A 22,774-nucleotide genomic window follows, 5' to 3' on the forward strand; every position below is an offset into this window, starting at 1 on the left:
TGAGGCTGTTGGGTTGCCATAGGCTAGTGAAATATTCACTGTGGGAGAAAAAGCTGAGCCAGAGGTTTTAGGTCAGTAATTTCATGCCTGAGCAGGAGAAAGTGGGAGTTTAGCTTTCCCTGGAGTATTGCATTGGTGAGAAGTGTATTGGTTGGGATTTGCTGGTTTTGTGCTATAACCAGGTAGTTAGAGCATCTTGGCTTGTGTTTTCATGTCCAGTAGCGCAACAAAATGTTGGGTGACAAGAAAAGAAAATTGGTTGCTGAACAAGGGAGTGATGCTTATCATGTTTGATATTTCAAAGGCCTGTAGACCTCTGGGTCAACACCTCTAACCTGAATCCATGGCTTCTGTGTGATACCTACTGGAAACAATTTGGGGCCTGGTTTCCTGAAGTACTGGGCACCTGCAGCTAAACTCCTACATCCTGCTTCAAGACATTTAAGCAATATAGTTTTTTTGATTTTTTTTTTTCTTTGAGTGCTTGATTTCCTCTTCCGTCCCCTACTCTGACTCCCCAGGAGGCTGTTGTGGGAGGTGTTTTGTTAGGACATTTGCTTTAGAATGATCTGTGTTGCTTTGTGGGTATGTGAGGGATGCAGATCTAAGAAAAATGTGTCACAGAAGGTGGAAGAAGGTGAAGTTTATTATGGTCTGTAATCTATTCAGTTCGTTCTTGCGCAGATGTGTTTTACTGTAATGGTAGAAGCTTTTGTGGTGTCTCTGGAGCTGAATTGCCAGAAATTGTCTTCATCTCAGAGTTTGTTGGTGTTTTATTTTGGTTTTCTGGGCTCAGGCCACTGAATGCCTTTATATTCAAGGTGCCATAGGAAGCTAGCAGGAAGATGCGAGGTACTCTTGGGTGAGAAGTACTGTGGCCATGTGCCTTTGGAGTTCAGCATTGAAACTTTAATAATTAACAGTCAGGGCAGTTTCAAAGCACTTCTTGTGGACAAAGGTCAGCATCAAGTGAGAAATATAGGATCACTTTTATGGTGTGAATTAGTCATGTGCCCTTTTATAAAAAGAGAAGGCAGTACAACTAGGAGCTTCCAGATACTTTCCCACTGCTGCCACCTTTGTCCAAGTTTTGGCTTAGCATCAGCCACATATTTTTTGGTTGGCATCTAACCTTGCCCACATGTTCGCCCATTTTGGTTATGGTGCTTACCGTAAGTGGTGAAGGATAGTTAATTGTTAGTTTCTCACATACTGAGAAATGCGAGAAGCTCACATTTAACTCCTCTGGCTGCTGCATGTAGTTGCTGAACAAAGGAGAGGAATGAGGCTTGGGGGATTTCCACAAGTGAAGGGCCTAGAGGCAGAGATGTTATTTCCCATCACCACTCCTCAGATATATTTCTGTAGAGACCAGATCCTGATTGCTAAAGCCCCAGCCAGTTCTCTGCAGAGCAACATCAGCAGAACTCAAATGTTGTAGAGAGGTTGGTGCCATTGGGGACACAATTACAAGGGAAATGGTGGATGCTCAGTAGCTAACAGATGGATTTGGGGGAGGATATCTTGCTCTGGTGTGTGGAGCATTTCAAGAGGTTGATTTGAATGACTATCACCACATGTATTTCAGCTGCTGTCATTGAGCAGCTGGTGTGTTGTCAACTTGATCTTTTAATTTTGTTTGTTTGGGGGTTTTTTATAGACTTTTTAAGAAGGCGAGGTAGTAGAAGAGTGTTTGTTGATCTGGATGAGTTGTACTTCATCCTCACGGTGGAGTAAACATTGCTATAGTGAGAGATATTTACTGCTTAGAAGTCTGTGTTTCACACCCTGAGGGTTCCTGTTGAGTGGGAAAACTAAATTTCCCTGTCAGTGGTGGTCACTGCGTTTGCTGACGCTGAGCATAGCAGGTGACATTGTCAGGAGGTTATGCACATTTCTGCTACAGATCAGAATTTATTTTCAGTAAGAAGCAAAAATAGAGCATGTTTGAGCCTTCCTAGCTGTGGAAGGTAGATTTGGCCTTATAGCCTGAGTTCTGTTCTTGATCTTCCCATTACGAGGGTTGTTGCCTTGGGAAGACTGCTTACCCTTACTGTGCTCCCAGCTGATGTCTAATGGTGGGTGGGGTGGCTCCATGTTCTAAGCATTCATGAGGAGGCTCTGTGAAGTGCTTTGGGATCCCAACAGAGGACATAAGCACCAGAATGCAATTAATTGTTTTCCTCTTCCTTCAGGCATTTCACAGGTGGCTTCCATCCTTGAGTCCAGGTAGCACGAATGTCATAGTGACTGGCAAAGACAACCTAACAGCAAGCTTGATCAACATCATCAGCTTTGACCTCCTTAGCAAGATGGACAAGCAACTTAAGAGCACTTTCCAAGTAGTTATTATTGTAAGTGGCACACTAAAATTTTGAAGTTAATCGTATGCTGCAAATGGGGTAACCTTTGCGTTGTGTAGCGGTGTGAAGTGGGCCTTATTTAGGACTGAAACTATCTTGTAATTGTGGCTGTGCTCTCTTCATGAGTAGAAGCAGGAGGTTTCTCTGAAACCTTTTGAGATAACTAGTAGAGTTTAATTCCTTTTTGATTCCCGAGGCTGTGTTTTCTTTTACTGGTTATGGTGCCTGTCTGATTTCATTGTGGTTGGGCATGTCTTCTGCTGGAGAGCAAGGTGTTTAATGTATTCCAATACAATAGGCTTGGAAATGTATCTTTTTAAGGGGATTGGACTTCAGGGTGGTGTTAGTGTTTATTCAGTAAACCAGATAACCTCTCAACATCAAGTATATGGGTAAAGCATAAAAAAATCTCCCTTTGCTTGTGTTCCACTGACAGTCTACATTAAGCCTTCTTTGCTTGTATCATTTATTTTGTAAATTACTTCAAAATCCATTTTTTAACCTTTTACAGAGCTGTGGTGAAAGGCATTTTTCTAGATTTCAGTTACTAAAAATTCAAAATATCTAGTGTTTCAAATCCAGCTTGGATCAGTAGAGACCAAAAGTGTCTACGTAGCTTACTATGAGTGTTTGATGTTCTCGGTCTAGTTTTCAGCACACATATGCACCTGTCCCTAAGATCATGACAATTGGAACATAATAATCCTTTTGTTTCTCAGTATCAGATGGGAATATGGGAATAGATGGAGTTCTTTGGAGACCAAACTACTCATGGGGGAATTGATTTTTTTCATTTTTATTTTTTCCCCCTGCCCCCTCTCTGACAAGACATTCTGGCAGGGTGGAAATGCAGATCGTTACTTTTGTATGCTGGTGCTTGGAGTAAAGGGACTTGGGCTCTAGGGCTACTGCCCTGGAACTTTTTACCAGCCCTGAGCTGGCAGATGTTCTTTCTGTGTGTTTGTATGTTCAAATTTGGACCCTGTATATGTTTTTTTCAGATGAGAGTAGTCCTACTGAGTGCTGAGCTTCCCTGCTTTTTCTTCCAATCTTCTTTTGATGGCTGGGAACATTAATGTAGCTTATTTGTTAATCAGGAGGGAGAAGGCTGTGTCTGAGAGGCTAAGCAGTTGTATTGGCTTTACATGCATGGTTGCTTGCTCATCCACATGTGGAAAGATGAGAATGTACCCTTGGAGGGCACCGATTACTTTTTGTGTCTGAGTTCTGTCTTGCTCTACAGCAGTAGAAATGAAGCCTGTTTGGGGGTGTTGTCTCAAGTAGGAGGCTATTATCCACCTGGTGAGCCCTATCAGCAGAACAGTTGGATCCTAATTAGATTTCTTTTTTTCCCTTATCATTTTCATTAACCCCTTATTTAGGGAAGTGGCACTGTATAGGCCTCCTATGTTTGCTGCATTTAAAGGATGCATGGGGCAAATGAGTATTGGTGGTGGAAATAATGTTCCTCTTTCTCCTTCCCTCTCCAGCTCCCTCTGCTCACTTGTTTGTGGTCATTTGAGATTCATGGCTTTAAGGTTTGATTTCTGTTCCATTTGCTTGCAGCTGTGGGTTTGAATGTAGGAGCCTGCTACTCTCCATGCTGTCTTTTCATTTAGAATTTGATGTGACTATCCCAGTGCCTGAAATATCCTCTGGGATGATAGGCTTGTAATATTAGATAGCTGAGAATACTGGGAATTTGTTCTGTAGCCTGCAGTTGGACTGTGGATCAGAACTGTCTTCATTTTCATGCTTGTTTTGTTTCAGGATGAATCTCATTTCCTAAAGAACATAAAAACTGCACGATGCCGAGCTGCCATGCCTCTACTTAAGGTGCGTATACTGGGTGCTAAACCTGCAGCAGCTAAAGTCAGGCTCCCAAAGCAGTGTTGCTCCATTTACGAGGTTTAGGAGCCAGCAGCTGAATTCTGTTGTTGTGCAAGTGGAAATCCAGGTAACGTTGTAGATCCAAGAGTAAAATTTGTCTCTGGCTTAGCCACTTGTTTCCATACAAATGTTAGATGGTAAGGCCTAACAAAAGAATTTCAGAAGCTCCCTTGATCTAGTTGTGGTACTGCCGCTAATGAGTTTTACGGTGATGGGAAAAAGGCAATGTCAAAACTTACTGAATGTATTCAAGGAGAGTAGAAAGAACATAGTAGTGTCAATGTAGCTTGTTTAATAGAAATAATCATTATCAGTTACTTCTTGGCACACAAATTGCTGCTGTATATCAAAATGACATTACCTAGGTCCTTTCCTTGGCTTTGGTTTTGGGCTCTACTCTGTTACTGCAAGCTTCTAGTGTCTTTGTGGCTGGGGTTCAGGGGCAGTCCTGCTGGTTAAATGTACAGAACTAGTAGGAAATGGCAGAAGGTGAGGTTAGCAAGACAAGTGGCCCACAGAAGGGAGGCAATGTTCAAGTACGCGATAGCAGGAGAAATGTAACTTTTAATGTCTGCCTGTTGTCATGGGATCAAAGAATCAAACTCTCCCTGGTAGCCTCTAACAGATTAAAGTTACAAGTAGTTTCTAGACACTGCAGAGTCTGTACATTAGAACAAGGTAAATGCAGTTTCTCCTCAGTAACTATCAGCAAGTGTGTATGAAGAGAAGATTCGATCTGTGATGGCTTTATAGCAACCAGCTTTTATATGCAAGATTCTTAATGGCAAGCCGAAGGTAGTTGTCCTTGAACAACTCATTGTTCTCTTTAAAGGCCTGACTCTTGTCTTCTCTTGCCTTTCAAATCACTTCAGGCTTTTAATGTTTGGAAACTAAGTTCCAAATTTTATGAGCAGTTTGAAGTACAATAATTAGGGTGTATGTCTGAAAATGGTGGAAAATAACAAATTTACCTCATTGCAAAATCCTCGAAAAGCACTCTCATCTTTTCCTACTTGAAGCTTTGTAAGGATCAGCTTGCCAAAATTATTTGTAGGCTACAAGATATGAGAGTGAAAGATGGTAGCTGTTAAGCGGAGGTTAATTACCTGTATGAACTTATTGAGAATTTACAGTTTTATGCTGTCACATCACTGGTCTTAGAGAATTGAGAACTGGTGCTTCTGAAACTGAATTTCAGCCTTCTAAAAGCATTAAGAGTTTCGTGTTCATATCATGTGTTATCTCACCTGCAAACAGCATAAGTACCAGATGTTTTGTGTTAGATGTTCAGGTAAATTTTATTCTCAAGCGAGCATTTGCTGTAATAGCCACTCTTCTGCCCTCCTTGCTTTCCAGCACAGGCGTTTTGCTCTAAAACTAGCTCCTTTGGCAGCTTTGTCTTCAACTACTAGTGAGTGATGCTGTGTTCACTACTGGCACAGCACATCACAGCAATGCTTTCGTATTTGAAAGAACTGCCAAAATATGAGGAGTTTTCATCACTTGAATACTGGATTTAACAACTGTACTGTCTCATCTTCATAGTAGTCAATGGGGTAAAAATGGGAGTATTTTCAGTATTTTACATGATACTTTGAGATTATTGAATAAGAGGCATTGACAAACATGCTGCTGAGGATAATACTCTTGCTCTTGCTTTCTTTATGTTAAAAGGATTAGAGCAGTACTGGGGCTCTTAGAAGAGACCAAAAAAAGCTGTATCCGTAGGCAAGCCCTTGATAGGAACACTGCTTCTAGCACCTCAGTCCCTACCTTAAGGTCACAATGTGAAGCCATGCCAGTGCTGTAACCAGAGCCCCTGGAGCCAACTTGTGCCTTGTCTACCTTCTAAGCATGGCCACTTCTAGCTGTTGTTAGCATTATACTACTTTAAACTTTCTGAAATTGCCATAGTTGCTTATGTTTCCTATGAGGTTCCCAACATCCTAAAGCATGAAAGCTTAGCTTGAACTGACTTTTGGGGGCAGAAAAGAAAAAACTACACCTAAGAAATGTGATCCTTGGTCCTTATGCTACAAAGATTTATGAGTCTGTAATGACACTGGACAGATCTAAGTTAAAATGTTTCTGAGCCTGAAATGTTTCTGTCACTTCCATCTGTACTTAACAGAATCTTATCTTGATAGAATCTGCTCCTGTGACTCCTCAATTTGAATAATAAGTAAAATGTATAAAATTGTTGTGAGTGTTTACACAGAACTGCACAATGATCAGATTAAATCAATACAGTCATAATAAAGATGACTTACCTTGGATATTAATTTTGAATCTGCCTTGTTAGACAGACAAGCTGAATCTCCACCTCTGAAATATTTAACCCATGATTACTGCATTTAAAGCCTCATTTTAGTTTTAATATCTGACATTGACCGGTTTTCGAAATGAAGTGGTATTTTTAGCCACTCAGTAAGAATTAATATTTTCCTGCCCTTTTGTATATATTGTAGAGCAAGTGTGGTATGGAATTGTTAAGCAGAACTATGTATTAAACATGTGGCCTAAGTTTGTCAGTTGGGAACTTCTAGACGTTTTTTTAATATTAAAAAACCCCACAAACTGTGTCTGTGTGCAGTATTCGGTGTGTGTAGTATTCAGTGTCTTTTGTGACATACTTAGCTGCTACCCTGACAGAGATCTAGGAAAGTTTTGCTTGGGACAGTGGGAAGTGTGACCAGAAAGACTTTTTAGTGCACTTTTCTAATGGCTGGATTTATGCAATGACCATGCTTGCTACCTGGTGGCTTGCCCCAGGTATTCATTAGTTTAGAGTAAGTATATAGACATGTTGTGCCCAGTTTATTGTTATTGGACAAAACTTTGAGAGGAATTTTTAATTACACAAACAGTAAGATAGGGTGAGCTGAAATAGCAGCAGCAAAATGTTTAGGCCAGACGACTTATTCCCTTCATGTTCCCAGTGGATGTGCAAACTTGTGGGTGCGCAGACTTGTACCTGGGGGCGAATGCTTCATTCGCCTACATGGAACCAGGTGGCAGAGTTTGTACACAGTCTGTGTGCATCCCTGCAAAATTATGGAGGTGGATGGATTGAAAGGCATAGTAGAAAACAGTCCTTTGATGTTTTGACATGTGGCAAAAATCCTGCTTTCAAGCTCAGCCAGCTTTTACACTGGCCAGTCTGTGCCAGCAGCTGCATGAGGTCTGTCCCTACCTTCAGCATCTCTTATGGTACTCAAGAGGGCTAGAAGTTCCTGTGTTCAGAGTGGTCCTTTTGCCTTGTTTCCACGCACATCAAAGTGAGAATAGCCTCATACTTTTGGGCTTTGGTTGAGTCACCATTGTCAGGCCTGGCTTGTCCCTGTCCCTAATCCAGAGCTGTGGCAATCAGTAGTAGGACCTACTTGTCACCTTATTGTTTTCTTTAGTCTCATGATTGGGATTAAGTTCTCCTGGGTGTACTGACAATACTGGTTGTTCCCTTTGCCTCTGCCCTGCATCTGCCACCCTCAGAGGCAGAAAGTGAAATGGTGTTACGCTTTTTGTAAGCACTTTGTTTTTTCCTTCCAAGATTAGACTAGCCCAGAGACATGAACATAGGAGAGGGAGTATACATGCTACCAATATCCATAAAACAGCAAAGCCCCAGGGGTGTAGATGAAGAAGAAACAACAAAACAGAAGTTTTTCCCTGATCTGTGGTGGGATCTCTTGGGGACCGGAGTGAAGAGGATTCTACATCCTTTGACCAGCCAAAGTGCTGCATGGTCTTTGTTCTTCTGTAATTGCATGGAGTATTGCAAGGCAGTGGAAACTGGGGAAGGTCCCAATGGAACATGGATGAGTTTTTTTGAAGCATGACAGTAAGTTTTTAGTGAAAAAATGGGTTAGAAACTGAGAAATAAAAAGTAGTACCTAATCAAAGATTCCAGTGGCATAAAATGGTCTTATTCTTGTTGTGCTCCCTAAGGGCTTTGTTCCACAACATCTGGGTAATATTACTAATGTGATTGTTCCTATAGAGCTGCTGTTCAGGTTAATAGCATGAGGCACATCCTGATGTTTGCAGGGTTAAAGGTCTTTGTTTCTATTATGGAAGTCCAAATACATTGTGTGGTTAGAATCTAATACTCTTTCTGCTTGTTTTAATAAAGGGGTGCTTAAAAATAATAGAGGGAAATAGGTCAAAGCTGAAGGTAGAAGGTGAGGAGGGAACACAAAAATCTCCCTGGGTGGGAAATAAATAGCAGCTGTCTTTAGGCATTACAAATCCATATGGATTGGATAAATAAGCCTTTGCTTGTTGTCACCTGCTGAGAGAAGGAACTTCATCTTGAAATTGGAGAAGCTGTGGGCCCTCAAGGCTGCATCTTCAGATCTGCTCTTACCTTCCAATTTCCCTTCCTTCTTGAAATAGTGTGGTAGTGTAATTTCCTTCAGTCATAGCTGATCGTCGCCATTTGACACACATTCCCTGTCTAGATGTCATTTAAGAATAGGGTAAGGTATTTGTATTTTCTGGAACAACCAGTGTAGGATCATCTTATGAAATGCAGAGGCCTATCTATCTTACCCAAGTACAGAAACAGACTCCTCAGAACAGCTGCAACCCTTTTGTGTTATCAAATCTTCTATTTCATCAGGTGATTATCTCTATTATATTATGGCCACTCTCAGATTTTTTCATTTCACAGGATAAGGTATTCTTATGCTAAGCAGTTCAAAATGACAAGAGTAAGCAAAAACTAGGGACACAAGTAACTGTACAGCCAGAACCAGCCACACTTATTTAAAAAAGTATGTCAATCTGTTAGCATATGGCAGAGCTCATGCTGTGAAATTCATTTAACACAGAGATAGTCATTGTATGTTAATGAGGCTCTTTGCATGTTCAATTATTTCTTTGTGGCATAACCCCCCTCCTCACCTACTCCCCTTCAAATCAGTGGGTGCTGCATTTTGACCTTTAAAGTAAGTGCCATCAGGGGTTACCATTTCATAAACTATTCTTTGACTTTCAAAAGTGACTTTTGTAAATGTGGTCACAGCTGTGGAATTAATTCTTGCTGGTGTATTGTGTGTGCAAGTGTAATGCTACAAAGCCACAATTGTCTTATGTTACTTAGTAAATGAGGGCTACAGAACAGGTCTCCACTAGTCAGGTCATTGTCAGAGTTCCCTTAAGCAATCTCATAAGAAAGTAGCTGTAAGAACAGTCACAAGGACACATGAGAGAGAGGAGTGCTTCTGGGGAAGATTAAACTTCATACCTAAATGCTAATGAGCAGCTAATGTTAGTTCTCCTATGTGGAAATATGTATCAATTGATTACAGACCTGGTTTTGCTAGAAAGTCCTTGTTGGTCACTGCAGTCTTATTTTCTGTGCTATTGTTCCATATTGTTTTTATAGACCTCAGAAGAAAGAGGGTAAGCTCTCACTCTTGACAGCACAGAAGGTTCAGCAAGAAACAAGAATTAAGCAGTGATCAGCAGAGACTTCTCTGCAGGAGCAAATCTTTATTGGCATCTATTCAAAATGAGTTGCCACTAGAAAAAGAGAGGTGAATTGAAGCAATTTCTTTCATCCAGAATTTAAGTAAGCCTTCAACACTTGGAAACTTGTCTTCCTAGGATTTTTTTTTTTTCTTCTTTTCTCTCTTGGGCTTCTTCTGTTATGGATTTTAAAACTGAAAGGGACCCTTGGGATAATGAGTTAGACCACCTATGTTCCACACAATTTCTTGGAATTAATTTCTTCAAGTTATTCACAGCTCTTGTGGAACTAGTGTCTTTTGGGATTTTTGTTGTGAATTTTTGTTGTTGGGTTTTTTTTGTCTTGTTTAAAATAATTATAGAAGATGTATCACAGCCCTTGGTAAGTGCTGCAGTGGTTAGATACCCTATCTGTTCAAAATTAAGTTGTGCACAGCAAAGCAGCAGCTGGACAAGTTTAGAATTCAAATAACCTGTAACTTCATAATTCTCTCTTTTGATACTGATTTAGGGACTGGGGAAGGAGCCTGACTAATTATTTTGACTACTGGGGAATTAGTGTTCCAACCTCATCTCATGTAGCTCCTGGGGAGCACTCTCCAAAGAGGAGGAGCCTTGAGAACAGCATAAAACCTTTCAACACAGTTGGGTTTATGTTGCATTTAATATGTCCCTGGTCTGTTTTGAGTGAACTTCTCTTGCTTTAGTGTGATCCAGAATTATTTGAAATGAGCTGTCTCTAATTGCATGACCTCCATGTTGTCTTTTTCCTAGCAGTGGCCTTCTGTTAGTCCAGGAGGAAAAAGTTTAATTTGGAGGTTTCTTACACATGTGGGACTGGCTTGTCTTGCGTTTCAGCAGATTTCTCAGGGTGGTGTCAGTTTATTCTTCAAAGGCTTCAGAAATTGTCTAGGTTCTGCTCAGTTGTCCTCCACTGTTACCTTAATTTAAAAAACTGACCTAATTTCTGCTTTATCACTTTTTTTTCCTCATGGGATCTGGTACCTTTGGCCTCTGTGACTCCTCCCTCTTTTGAGTAGCATAGACACCTCTGTCTTGTGTGAACTAACTCTCACCTTCTGACATGTCCAAAGGTTTAACCTCTCCTCTTATTTAGTTCAATAAATATCCTGCTTTTTTAAATGTTTATGGGAATTGTCTGATCCTGGTGGTAATCACATTTCCTTCTGATCTGTTTAATAGGAATGGAGGGAGAAGGCAAGTCCCACCTTGATTACAACCTATATATAAATATCTGATAAAGAGTCCTGAAATTAATTTCCGGTAGCTGATCTGTGAACTCTTTTTCCACCAGATTTGGTTGGCGAGTGGGTGAATCAGCTGAATAGATTTGGGTGACTGGTAGATCTCAGTGAAAAGATAAGAGTTTCATTTTCTTTTTCATTTAAATGTGAATGAGCTGTTGGTACAGATGTCACTCAAGAATCTCTTTGTTATTTTAATGAACCTGCATTAAACCATGCAGGAAATTACAAGGCATTTGTAATTTAACTACTATATGTGAATTTACAGCAGTAGAAATTCATAGCTCTCGTCTAATAATAGAATTAGATAATAATGGAGGTACGAGGGTAGAAATGCATCTTGAAGGCTTTTATGTCTATAGTGTAATTTTTTTCCCCACTTTTTGGGAGCACCTACTTTAGATACAGGTTTCCCACCCCACCCCCTTCCTGTCTCCCCTACAACACATGTTTTACAATCTTCTTACATGATTCATATTTATTAACTCATGTTCTAGCACACAGCCAGCTGTGCCTAGACTCACCATGGATGTCAGGTGGGCATCTTCTGGTCCTGCTTCAGGCAGCTTCATCTTTCTCTCCTTGCTAGTAGAATTTAAAAAGAAAAAAATGAACAAAAAGTACGAAAAAAATCCTACTTCTCTGGATCTCTTCTGCTTTTGTGAGGGAGACAGTCTGTTTATGGCTTGCTGTGGCAGGTTTGTTACAAGAGAATTTATTTTGGAGGTGAGGAGGTACCTGAGAGGGTGTGTCATTTTCCTGTGACATCTGGTGCCAAATGAAATGTTGAGCCAGGCATAAGATATTAATGTGTCTAGTGAGTAAATGTCAATTCAGAAAGTACTGTCATAAAAATTGATGTCCCCTTCCCTTACAGCATGTGGATGATGAATAAGAAACAATATGGTTTGTCCTGCTTCCTAGAACTTTTAAGCACTGTCCTTGAGTGTCTTCAGGCAGTTGAAGGCTGAAAGTATCTGTGGAAGGAAGGTGAAGTACTCTTCCATTTAGGGTGCTTGGACAATGGCTCTGGGATTTTCTTTCAGGACTGGGGATGACTTCTTAGCAGGTTCTGCTTATATTGTAAGCTGTATGATAACGATGCTCCATTTTGCTTTCCCAGGCTGCCAGGAGAGTGATCTTGCTTTCGGGAACCCCTGCCATGTCACGGCCCGCGGAGCTCTACACACAGATTGCGGCTGTCCAGCCAGCCTTCTTCCCGCAGTTCCACTCCTTTGGGCTACGCTACTGTGATGCCAGGAAGGTACTTCAGTGGGGGAAGTGGCAGACTGGGACTCTGCATTTTTTTCCAAAATGTGGAGGCTTTTTCTTTCCTTCCTTCTGTCTGATGTTACATCTTTTTTGAGAAAGTCGCAGTCCAGAGTAACATTTTGAAAGCTTTCAACCTGAGAAGCTCTAGGTGCTGCAGTGGTGGGCCTGAGACATGGAGGCAGTAACGCTTCTTGTCAAAATCTGCCCTAAAAGCCATGGAAGTAAAAAGCTTAAAAAAAAAAAAAAAAAAAGAAAAAAAAAAAGTCAGTCCATAACTGGGGAAAGGAGCCTATTCTAATAAGAACTTGCCCCCAGAGTGTTTTAAATGGGCAGAGTAACTATGGGGCCTTTAAGCAGCTGCAGGTTTGGGCTAATTGATTAAGAAAAACAAAAAAAACCCAGTTTCTAGTCTGCTTTAGTGATTGTTTAACAAAGTAAGGCCTCTGTTGCTTGGGATTTGGGATTTTTATACCTCCAGGCAAGTAAAAAAAATGAAAACTTAATGGTCCGTCTTTGTATTCCACCCTCTTCTAATTCAGGAAATAGATGTGATCCCCGGCATATCTTGAAAATAAATTAACTTTTCTTATCTCTGCCAGCTGCTCAGCAGTGGTTTCAGCAGAGTCATTGAGTCCAACCACTGCAAGATCTTGGCTTTGCAGGAAGCCAGCATTTGCAACCATGATGGCGGATGTCTGCCTTGCTCTCAATGTATGGGCAACTCAGCTGTGCTTGGATTTGCCATCTGTAGGGCTGCTGTGTGTGTTGAAACACACACTGCTAAGAGAAGAGCTCTTGCTGCTGCCTGTTGTACAAGAAGGCTCTAGGATCTTGTGTTGATTGCACAGACACAAAAAGGGGAACCAAAGTTCCCGAGTTCTGATTTGGAACAAGAGCCTTCTAATCTGGCTTGCCCTTCAGTTCTTCCAGGGCAAGCATGTAGCAGTTAGCATGTGGCACAGAATGGCTTGGCAGTGTGAGCATGGACTTGCTTGCTCTTCTTTGTTCTCGAGTAATCCATTTCACTTCTTGTGCTTCATTTTCTGTAAGACTGGGCAATAACTTTCAGCAGAGTGGTTGGAAACACCAAATGACCATTTCAGTGCTCCAAAATACTTACAGAAGAACTGAACATCATCAGTGTATGCCATAAAAATAGTTACAGCTATTTGTAAGGCTTTTGTGTTTTTCTTTTCTCTTTTTGGGGTAGCTAACATAAGCCAAGTTTCCATCAAGAAGATTCATATTGCAGTCTTATATAAAGTTCTCAAGTCCCCTTTTTCCTTGATCTGAATGCCCGCTTTTACTTTCATAGCTAGTGTAGTGCCGTTCTATGTTTGTCCAAATGTACAAGATAAATGAGCGATTCATGGGTTTTAGTACTCATATGCTGATGCCATTGATTAAAGTAAGGCCATTTAGCATGCAGAATCACAGATACAGAACTTGAGTTCTGGAAGATGACAGCATTCATGTTAGCAAAGCACTGCTTTCCTGGCAGAGAATAAACTACTGTTTCTCCATCCATAGTAGGAATCATATGGAGAGAGAGGGCTATGTCTTCTGCTGAGCTTCATTATCTTTGTTGAAAGATTCCTGTCTGAGCAGTGTCCAGAATGCTTCCTAGAGGGAAATGAAGAGATGCAGTTTAATCTCATTGGTTTTCTGCAGTAAAAAGGAAAGCTGAATCGCAACATATGAGTCTAAATAGGTTTGGAGTTTCATAAACCCTTTGAGGGTAAAGTTCTGGATGACTAGCTGTTGCTTCAATTACAAGGCATATGGACCTCGGGTAAGATGTTGAATCAGATAAAAGAAATAAAATTGTTTTGCACGAACCAGGTTGTAACAGTGTATTCTGAGTAAATGAGTTTTCAGCCTACAATGAAACTCAGCGTGGAGGTCACAGTCTGTGTCAGCTTCCCTTCAAAACCTCTGCAGGGTTTCTAGTACAATTTTGTTTCTCTGTTTGACCCACCTCTACTAGACAGTTGAACACTACTGGTCTTCTCAGTGCTCACCTGGGACATTTTGCTACAGTTAATGTCAGTAAATGATAGCGTGCATGTAGAAAGAATGTGGTTGTTCAGAGAAGTGGGGCTGCTGGAAATGAAGAGATGTGGATAGTATTAGAGGAAGAAATGGGGCTGCTGAATATTGGGCTGCCATAGATCCACTCAGCTATGAGTAAATTAAAAGGCGTTTTGATGATGGTAGTTGTTCCCTCATGATTGTGGTATGTCCCTCATGTTCCTTTTTGCAGCTCTTACCTGAGATTGTGTCAGGAGTTCCATCCTCTCTGAAGAACTGTTGTGGTACTTCTGCTGTCATTACTTAAAGAGGTTCTCCTGCTGTCATTACTTAAAGAGGTTCTTCTCTCTGTCCTGAAAGTGGCCGCATTATAAGTGGGGATGGAATTGCACAGAACCAGAGAGGTTTTGCAAGGCTTTTGGAGATCTGTCAGGAAGAAAGGTGCTATGTAAAAATGTTTTGGTGTTGATAATAAATCTGTTTGCATTATAAGATTAAAGAAAAATTTATAAACATGAACCATTCAATTTAAAACTAAAACCTGACAACTTTCTGTTTGAAGATAATAGATTTTATGACAGAAAATTGCAAATATCTGGTAGATATGATTAGAAAAGATATAAAATAAAAGTTTATCATTTTGTAATTAAACCTCCCAGCATCTGTACTCTTAAAAATGCAGCAAGTGAAATGTCACCTGCTTATTTACAAAATATCTCAAGTCTGTTTCCCAAAATACATGCTGTGAATTCATTTTTCAAACTGGGTGATGTTGGCAAATATTAAATAATTTCTATCTGAGCACATGCTCTGAATTTGTAAGAGTTTGGCAGCTTCTGCTAACACTGTAATAAGTTTACTGACTCATGTAAGATACTGTTAACACTTTGGTAAGAAAATCACAGTTGGATGCATTTGTTCTGGAATGTTATGGATCAAAGCCAGATGTGTATTTTGGCAAAATAAATGTCCTTCTTTTTTCTCTCTCTTCTTTTCCACAATAGGATGTACTAAACTATATTTTAATAATTCCAGAAATAATAGTTTTTTATCACTAGCTAGGTACAGCACAGAACTAGCATGTTTCCTTGTTTGCAAATTGTTCCAGCAACAGTGACCATAAAAGAAATATAGTAATCTGAACATACTGTAGGGATTCTGCCTGTATATGCTTTTTTAATGTGACAGTAGATAGTATATTGGCTCTGTGCCTTGTTCTTTCAGTTATGATGATGCTGCTCTTCTGAAATTAATTGTTCTACATGGAAATAAAACATATGTATCACTTGCCGGTTATGGAAGTGGAAAGTGGAAAAACATGGACTGCACGAGTAGAATGAGGTAGCCTGAAGAGAGTGTTCAGGCCCCTTAGCAGGTCTTGCTCAGCAGCCTAGTCAGTGTTGATCCCTGCTACTTAGCTACCAGTGCACTGAGCAGTATGGGCAGAGGGCTTATGAGGCTGGGTGCAGTACCAGGTGGGTCCTTCTTGGTTCTGTACATCTGCTCTGCTGGGTCCACAGAGCCTGACAAAATGCAGAAGGGGGGCACAAAGGCTGAGGCTCAGCACTGTCAGCTTTCATGCAGCATGACTAAAGCTAATAAACCCAGCTAGACTTGAGCCAGCTTTTCACGGACTGGAGGGATGTATCTGCATTGCACTCCTGGTTTCAGGAAAGCAGAGCAGTAATACTCATGTTGGCTTTTTGAGGGCTTGGCTTAGATCCAGGTGGGCTTATTACCTCTAGCTGTATACCAGTGTGCTGTTGACGGAGCCAAAGTTTTAACTCTACAGGATCCAAATTGGCTTTGTATCTAGGTTTTGAATTGTTTCCTGCTTTAATGAACCAACTACAGATAATCAGATGGTACCATAACTATGTAGGAGTAGATTAAGTTAAATGAGTTTTAATGGTGGCCATAGGTGCCAGAATCTGAAGTCAGTTAATGGTTCACATCAGTACAACATAGCAATAGAATTGCAGATTGTCCTGTTATGCCTCAACCTGAAGTAGGAATGCTCACTTCCAGCTATCAGAGAGATCTTAATTGCCTATGAGCTGTTTGATTCCTCCTCTTTCTGTCTCATAGCATGTTCTCATCCCTGTTCTGTCAAAGCACCATCCCTTAATACAGTCAGTAGTGTGACTAACCTCATGGTTGGTATGATTTATTTTTTGTCTCATGCACTCTACAGGAGGATGGAGGGTGCAGTGAATACTTTGGAGCTTTTTCCTATTTTACTTCCAGTTATGTGTTGCAGCAGGTTTCTCTTGGGGAAGGAAAATAAAAGAAACATGGAATTTTTTTTAAGGTTAAATCTTTTTTAGCAATTAATGTGACGCAATGAGAGTGGAGCAGCAGATCAAATGGGTTGGTGCTGAGGCTCCTCACATCTCCATTATTATCTCCATCTGTATCCTCCTCAATTCAGGAGGGTGTACATATACATATGTAGGGGGTTACTTTGGGTGGTTGTTCCAAGACCAGAGGTTGTATTTTTGGCTTTTTTTGGTGACACTGCCAGTAAGACTTGGAATTAGAGCTGTGAGGAGGACTCCCCCCCACCCCCTTCCTTGGTTTTCAGTATTACTGTAGCTGTATTTCATATACTTATTTGTGAAACTTCAGAAGGAAAGTATCTCTTTATCCTTTAAGCCAGCATAAAAAACCGTATTGGTCTCCTGTCCAAAAGAAAGTTGTTTAAAGATGTTTCTTTTGGGGAATGTACCAATTTTGATGCCACTGTTTGTCAGCTTAGTTGTTCTTTCCTGGAGAACAAATGATAGTCTGCGGGGTTACTAGTAGGAGAAGTGATGAGCTGAGATTAATTGAACAGATATATATTGTCTGCGCACAGGATCTTGGAGGATAGGGCAGGTTAAGAGGCAAGTGCTTCAAGGAGGAGTAAATGAAGGGTTTGTTCAGGGGAGCTTTGAAGTGATGATGCTTTGAAGAAGCAATGCTTGGAATGATGTATTTTGGGCCACAATTTATTTATGGTTTGCTTGAGTCTGAGCCACACATGGTAATGGCAGAAACAGAGTATGTCAGGAAGCAGATCAAAAGACAGGTCACAGTGGAAAGCAGGCAATTTTGACTTAGCATTTACTAGGCATGTCAGACAAGTGTAATATCTCTGTGAAGGCATTTGGTTTAAGGATGTTTGTCCTCATGCTGTTAGAGAAGATTTTTGTGTGTGTCTCTTCTTAAAGCTGAGGTAAATGTGTGTGCATAGAACTGCAGTGAGTTCTGTCAGCCTGCCCAAAGCTGCAAGTGGAGAGCTGAAACACCTTGCTGTGTGAGGATGAATACCAGGGCACAGTGCTGTGGTAGGGTTCTGTGTAGTCCTCTTCCCTGCACCTCCTGGAGCACTTGTAGATAGGAAAAAGGGAAGTTTATAAGTAACCTTCTCATGTTGAGTGGATTAGTTTGTACACTTCTATCTTATTGCCATTTTTGTCAAATCTCTCTTCCTACTGACCATTAAGTTCTTGCCTTGTCCAGTTTCCCTGGAAGTTTATTCTACTCTTGGATCGCCTGCGGAGCAGAAGAGTCAGTCTCTTGTAAGTTTGACACTGATAACTGCTTTGACCTTTCCCAGATGCCGTGGGGTTGGGACTACTCTGGATCATCCAACTTAACTGAACTGAAAATTTTGCTGGAAGAGTCCATCATGATCCGACGTCTGAAATCAGATGTGCTTTCCCAGCTTCCAGCAAAGCAACGCAAAATGGTTGTGGTGGCTCCTGAAGGCATTAGTGCAAAGACCAAAGCTGTCTTGGCAGCTGAAGCAAAGAAGATGGCCAAAGGATATGAAAGTGTAAGTCAGAAACTATTTTCATGATGAGCCACTGGTATTTCAGGTACCTTTATTTAAAAAGATCAGTGGAAAAACAGTACCCTGAGTTCCAAGGAAGGTCAGAGCCACACCTCATGTGAAGGCACAGTGGAAGGCTGTTGAAGGCACAGTTTTAAATGAAAGCACAACACAATCAAAACAGCTCAGCTTTTTTTCCTTTTGATTTATGTGGTCTACTTTGTCCCTTTTTGTGAAATACCTTTTCTTCTCTTTTTTCCTCTCTCATTAGTCCTTTCTAATTGTCTTTCATACCTCCTGCCTCTGTACTTACTCTTCTGTCTTGCCTTGTAATCCCATTCACCCTACAAACACAGCCTTGTTGAAGCTGTGTTGTGAACACAGCAGTAGCCAGAAATGTGAAAAGTGTATTTTTGCTTTTTTGTTTGTTTTTTCTTGTATGAATGGCAAATGCATGTTCTAAGCTCCTAGGTTGCTACTACAGTTCTGTAAGAACTTAGGAGTTTTTCCTTGCCATTTTAGTTGGGAAATGCTTTCTCAACTAAAACTACGTTTGTGATATGCTTGTCATCCAACTTGTAAGAGTTGAGTAGGAGGTAGGAAGGTGTCGGAAATAGAAGTGTGTGAGTATCTGCCATACCCCATGGTGAGCAGGAGACTTCCCCCTCCAGTTCCCTTTTGTTGTGTGTTTTTAGGCTGATTCTTTCTTAGCAAAGTATTTATTGGCAGCAGCAGACATCCCAGATCTGTAATCAGGAAAGAGAAAAGGCATCTCTGAGACTCACATTTATTTATCTTTCTCTCTGCAGAAACAACAGGAGAAGGAAGCTCTTCTCCTCTTCTACAACAGAACAGCAGAAGCTAAAATCCACTCGGTCATGTAAGCTGCATGTCATTGCTTCATTCTTGCCTAGTAAAATATGTTTTTCTGCTGAGAACAGGAAAATGGTGCCTTAGACATAATAGTGCAGGGACATGAAGCATAGCCTCAAGCCAGCTTAGAAAAAATTGATTTTAATTACAACGCACTAAACATTTTGTTCTCTTGGAGTTCCTAGGCTGAGTAAGTCTTCTGATTTCATTCCAGATATGGATCTAAACTGTCATTTGAACAATCTAAAATTACTTGGTGTTTGGGACGTGGATCAAGTTCACTGGTCCAGACCCTATTTCAGTTTAAGGAGGGGGGGAGTAATGAAACTAAAAGTATCAACAGAATTTGAGAAAACACATGCTGCAGTCCTGCTGCAGCAGGAACCCTGAGCCAAAAAGCTTATGAGATGGACTGAGCTTTAGTTGTAGCATGCTGTAAGAATGTCACAGCCCCTACTGAAGTTCTTGGCTCTTCCACAGAGCTCACATGTGGGAGGAGCTCACATGTCTTACCCTTGATGACAGTGTCTTCCATTGCTCCCATTGAAATGACTAGCCATTTGTTAAATGGAATGTGGGAATGAGATATAAAATAATTGTAATGTGTTGGCATCTGCTTGCTACACTGAATGTTCACTTTGATATTTGTTTTTCTTTACAATCCAGCAATCCCACTCTCTCCCAGATTTCTTTGTTAAATTATATTGTCACATAATTGGGATCTGAACATCACAAACCCTGGGTGCTATCTGCAAAGCACTAATACATCTTAATATAGCACTGGAAATCCCACTTGGTGTTTTCTGACAGCTGCTGCTGACCTAAGCTGTGTTGTATTTAGCAAAGAACTTGGTATTCCTGATCTTTGCAAAAACTTTGCTATTCCAAAGAAAAGATGACCTTTGTGTCATCTGTTCTGATGGCTGTTGCTATACTTAGTTACAAATTTGGGGCTTATAGGTGTTTTTCAGGCTCCAGTTGACATGATTGTATCACAAGTCACTACACAGAAATGGGTTCTGTAGCTCTGCTGTTAGTCCATGGCAAAAGCCACATGTCTTCATTTAATTAACACTGTTTAACTGCATTGAAAAGGAGTCTTGTTACCTTTCATTGGTCATTAGCCTATATGCGTATGGATAATTTCTGGAAATAGCTGATGTATTTAGATTGTTAAGCTGTAGTAAATTGTCGATGTGAACCCTTGCAAGAAAAGCTACCTTTAGGATACTCTGATCCATGTGTTCAGAGACCTTTTCTTCTAAAATAAAAACAATCCTAAGTAAACATAGAAAGGATAATTATAGACAGGTTATCTTAGTGTCTTGTGATTGTGCAAAAGTTAGAAATACAGAAGGGTTAATGAGATCATCAAATAACTATAGATGACTTCCAGTTGATAGGTCTGGGATGTCTTGTTTCAAGTAGGATATAATAAATTGATTCTCAGTGATACACAAGTATAAATGTAGGCAGCTCTCCAGCTGTGATGAAGAAAAATGAATGGATTTTCCTGCAATGTCTTTTTCAATCTGTAGGAGACTTGACTTGCTACTTCCGTTTTACCATAACTTTTTTATGCTAGCCAATTTCCTAGTTTCTGTGTATAGATGAGCAGTATCTTTACAATTTGTTGTGAGCAAAGCCTGTATTCTCTCAGCACATAATTTATAGAGTTTTGGAGGTTTTTTTTTCCCTCTTTCATGTAGAGAATACATCCTGGAGTTACTGGAAAGTGGGAATCATAAATTCCTGGTGTTTGCTCATCACAAGATAATGCTGGATGCAATAGTTGCAGAGCTGGAGAAGAAAGTAAGTAATTGACTGAGTCGTCTTAACTTTCACTATTCCAGCTTCAAAGCTGTTTAAGAGCTCCCCAGAGTTATGGCCGGTCAGATAGTTTATGAAAGTTAGTGGCAGAGATAATTTCTACTTGCTGTGCTTCTGAATGTGCCCTTCACAGAGGGAGCTGAGCTGTCAGGGTGAATGACTCACAGGATGCACTTTGTATTAGCTGAATGGCTTTTGTTGTATTTAATGTTCTTTAATCTCCATCGTCTGCCCTGGAGCTTGTGAATTCTTGGAGGAGTGTTACTGTGTGTGGCCATCTCTGCTTTGTCCTCCAGGCTTTCCTCAGAGAGGGAGAATGTAACGACCCAAGTCCAGTTATGGCTGCCTTCCTTTATCTCTGTGGTGCTCTTACATTTTTGAACTGGGATACTGTAGGGAGACTTGATAGACCTGCCAGTCATCTCTCTGACTTCAAAAGTGTTTGGCTAATTATTCATGGGACACTTCCATGGATGCTCCGAAAGAGTTCTGGGTCATCCTGGGGCAGTGTGAAGGATGGTGTAAGTTAATATTCCAAACTATAAACCACAGTGGCACTGGTGACTTTGCTGCCTCTGTGGTGGCATCCTCCAGTAGAGCAAGGAGGTTGGACACTGAAGAGTTATGGCCCTGCATCACCCAAGTTTGTTGTGCCTCTTCTGAGCCTACCACAGGGCAACTAGGATGTGTAGGATCCCATCTCCTCCCATTGCAAACAAGGGAAGACTTAGGGAGGTTGGAGAGGTTGTAGCAGCTGTAACATCAGCACACAGACAGTGTACAATTATTAATTCGTATTAATCCAGTTGCCTTTCCACTGTCCCTGAGTTGCCAGCTTGTTGCTATTTTTCCTGTTGCTCAGGACTCGTGGGAGAGCAATGGACATAGGAGCAAGTCATGCATTGTGAACAGAGGAGAGGTACGTTATATGCTGAGCTACAGTGCCTCTGCCTTAAAGATGAGGAAAGGTCTTAAAAATACAACTGTTGACTTTTTACTTTCCTGGTTCTGCTATGGGGAAGGGAAACAATCCACTAAAACTTGGAAGGAGGATACGGGAAAGGGGACACAAAGCCTCTAAAAAGTGTCTTCTGCCTTTTCACAGCATGTTGAATACATCCGTATTGATGGCTCCACACCTTCAGCCGAGCGGCAGTCTCTGTGCCAGAAGTTCCAGTTCTCAGAGAAGCAGGTTGTGGCTGTCCTGTCCCTCACTGCCGCAAACATGGGCCTGACATTGTCTGCTGCGGACCTGGTGGTGTTTGCAGAGCTCTTCTGGAATCCGGGGGTATGCGTCCTAGAGGGGACAGGGGTTGGGTGCTCCCTGGAGAGCAGAAACATTGGCGCTTGGGAGATGTAATGGGCAGCGGACTTTCTCCAGGGTTTTTATCTTTCTTTCTCTCATGGCTACTTGTCTGTGTACCCCCAGGTGCCTGGGCTTGAACCAGTGAGGCTGGTTACACAGCTTGCTGACTGGAAAAGATGATGTGAAAGGGAAACATGCTCCTGTTTCTTAACTTGACAGAGCTCTCAACAACATGCCCAGCCAAGACCTGAAAGGGTCCATCATCAATGCTGACCCTCTACTTTTGAAAAATTCTCAGTGCCTTTTGGGAACCCGGTGCACCAGATTACTTCTGGGTTTAATCTGTGTTTGTGGATGCAGGTGTTAATAGGGTCCAGATGACAAACAGTCCCTAAGCACAAGAAAGGAGATCTCCCTGTTCTCTGGTGCTTACAGTATTTCTTAGATGTTGCATCTCTTACTTTATTTTCTTTGTCATGTTTTTACATAAAGGTTTTGATCCAAGCAGAAGATCGGGCACATCGAATTGGACAGACCAGCTCTGTTAATGTTCACTACCTGGTGGCTAAAGACACAGCAGATGAGTACTTATGGTAGGAAGTGAGAAAGACACTTTGATTCTCCTGCCACCTCTTTTCACTGTTTGTCACATATG

At 41.1% G+C, this 22,774-nt stretch overlaps 1 protein-coding gene across 7 annotated transcripts in view; it reads left to right on the forward strand.

Annotated features, from left to right (window-relative positions):
• Positions 1-22,774, forward strand: part of SMARCAL1 (SNF2 related chromatin remodeling annealing helicase 1) — a 42,400-nt gene that overhangs the window by 12,702 nt on the left and 6,924 nt on the right. For 6 of the 7 annotated variants that reach the window (XM_072874207.1, XM_072874205.1, XM_072874206.1 and 3 more), the window contains 8 exons: positions 2,196-2,354; positions 4,134-4,199; positions 12,114-12,254; positions 17,895-18,113; positions 18,920-18,990; positions 20,693-20,795; positions 21,919-22,101; positions 22,612-22,712. In XM_072874207.1, coding sequence (XP_072730308.1) covers positions 2,196-2,354; positions 4,134-4,199; positions 12,114-12,254; positions 17,895-18,113; positions 18,920-18,990; positions 20,693-20,795; positions 21,919-22,101; positions 22,612-22,712 — 1,043 coding nt within the window. Of the gene's footprint in view, positions 1-2,195; positions 2,355-4,133; positions 4,200-12,113; positions 12,255-17,894; positions 18,114-18,919; positions 18,991-20,692; positions 20,796-21,918; positions 22,102-22,611; positions 22,713-22,774 lie in introns of those variants that run through there. The other variant, XM_072874208.1, reaches the window with a different exon arrangement.

This window comes from Ciconia boyciana, chromosome 10 (assembly GCF_034638445.1).
Source record: "Ciconia boyciana chromosome 10, ASM3463844v1, whole genome shotgun sequence".
Taxonomy (NCBI): Eukaryota; Metazoa; Chordata; class Aves; order Ciconiiformes; family Ciconiidae; genus Ciconia; species Ciconia boyciana.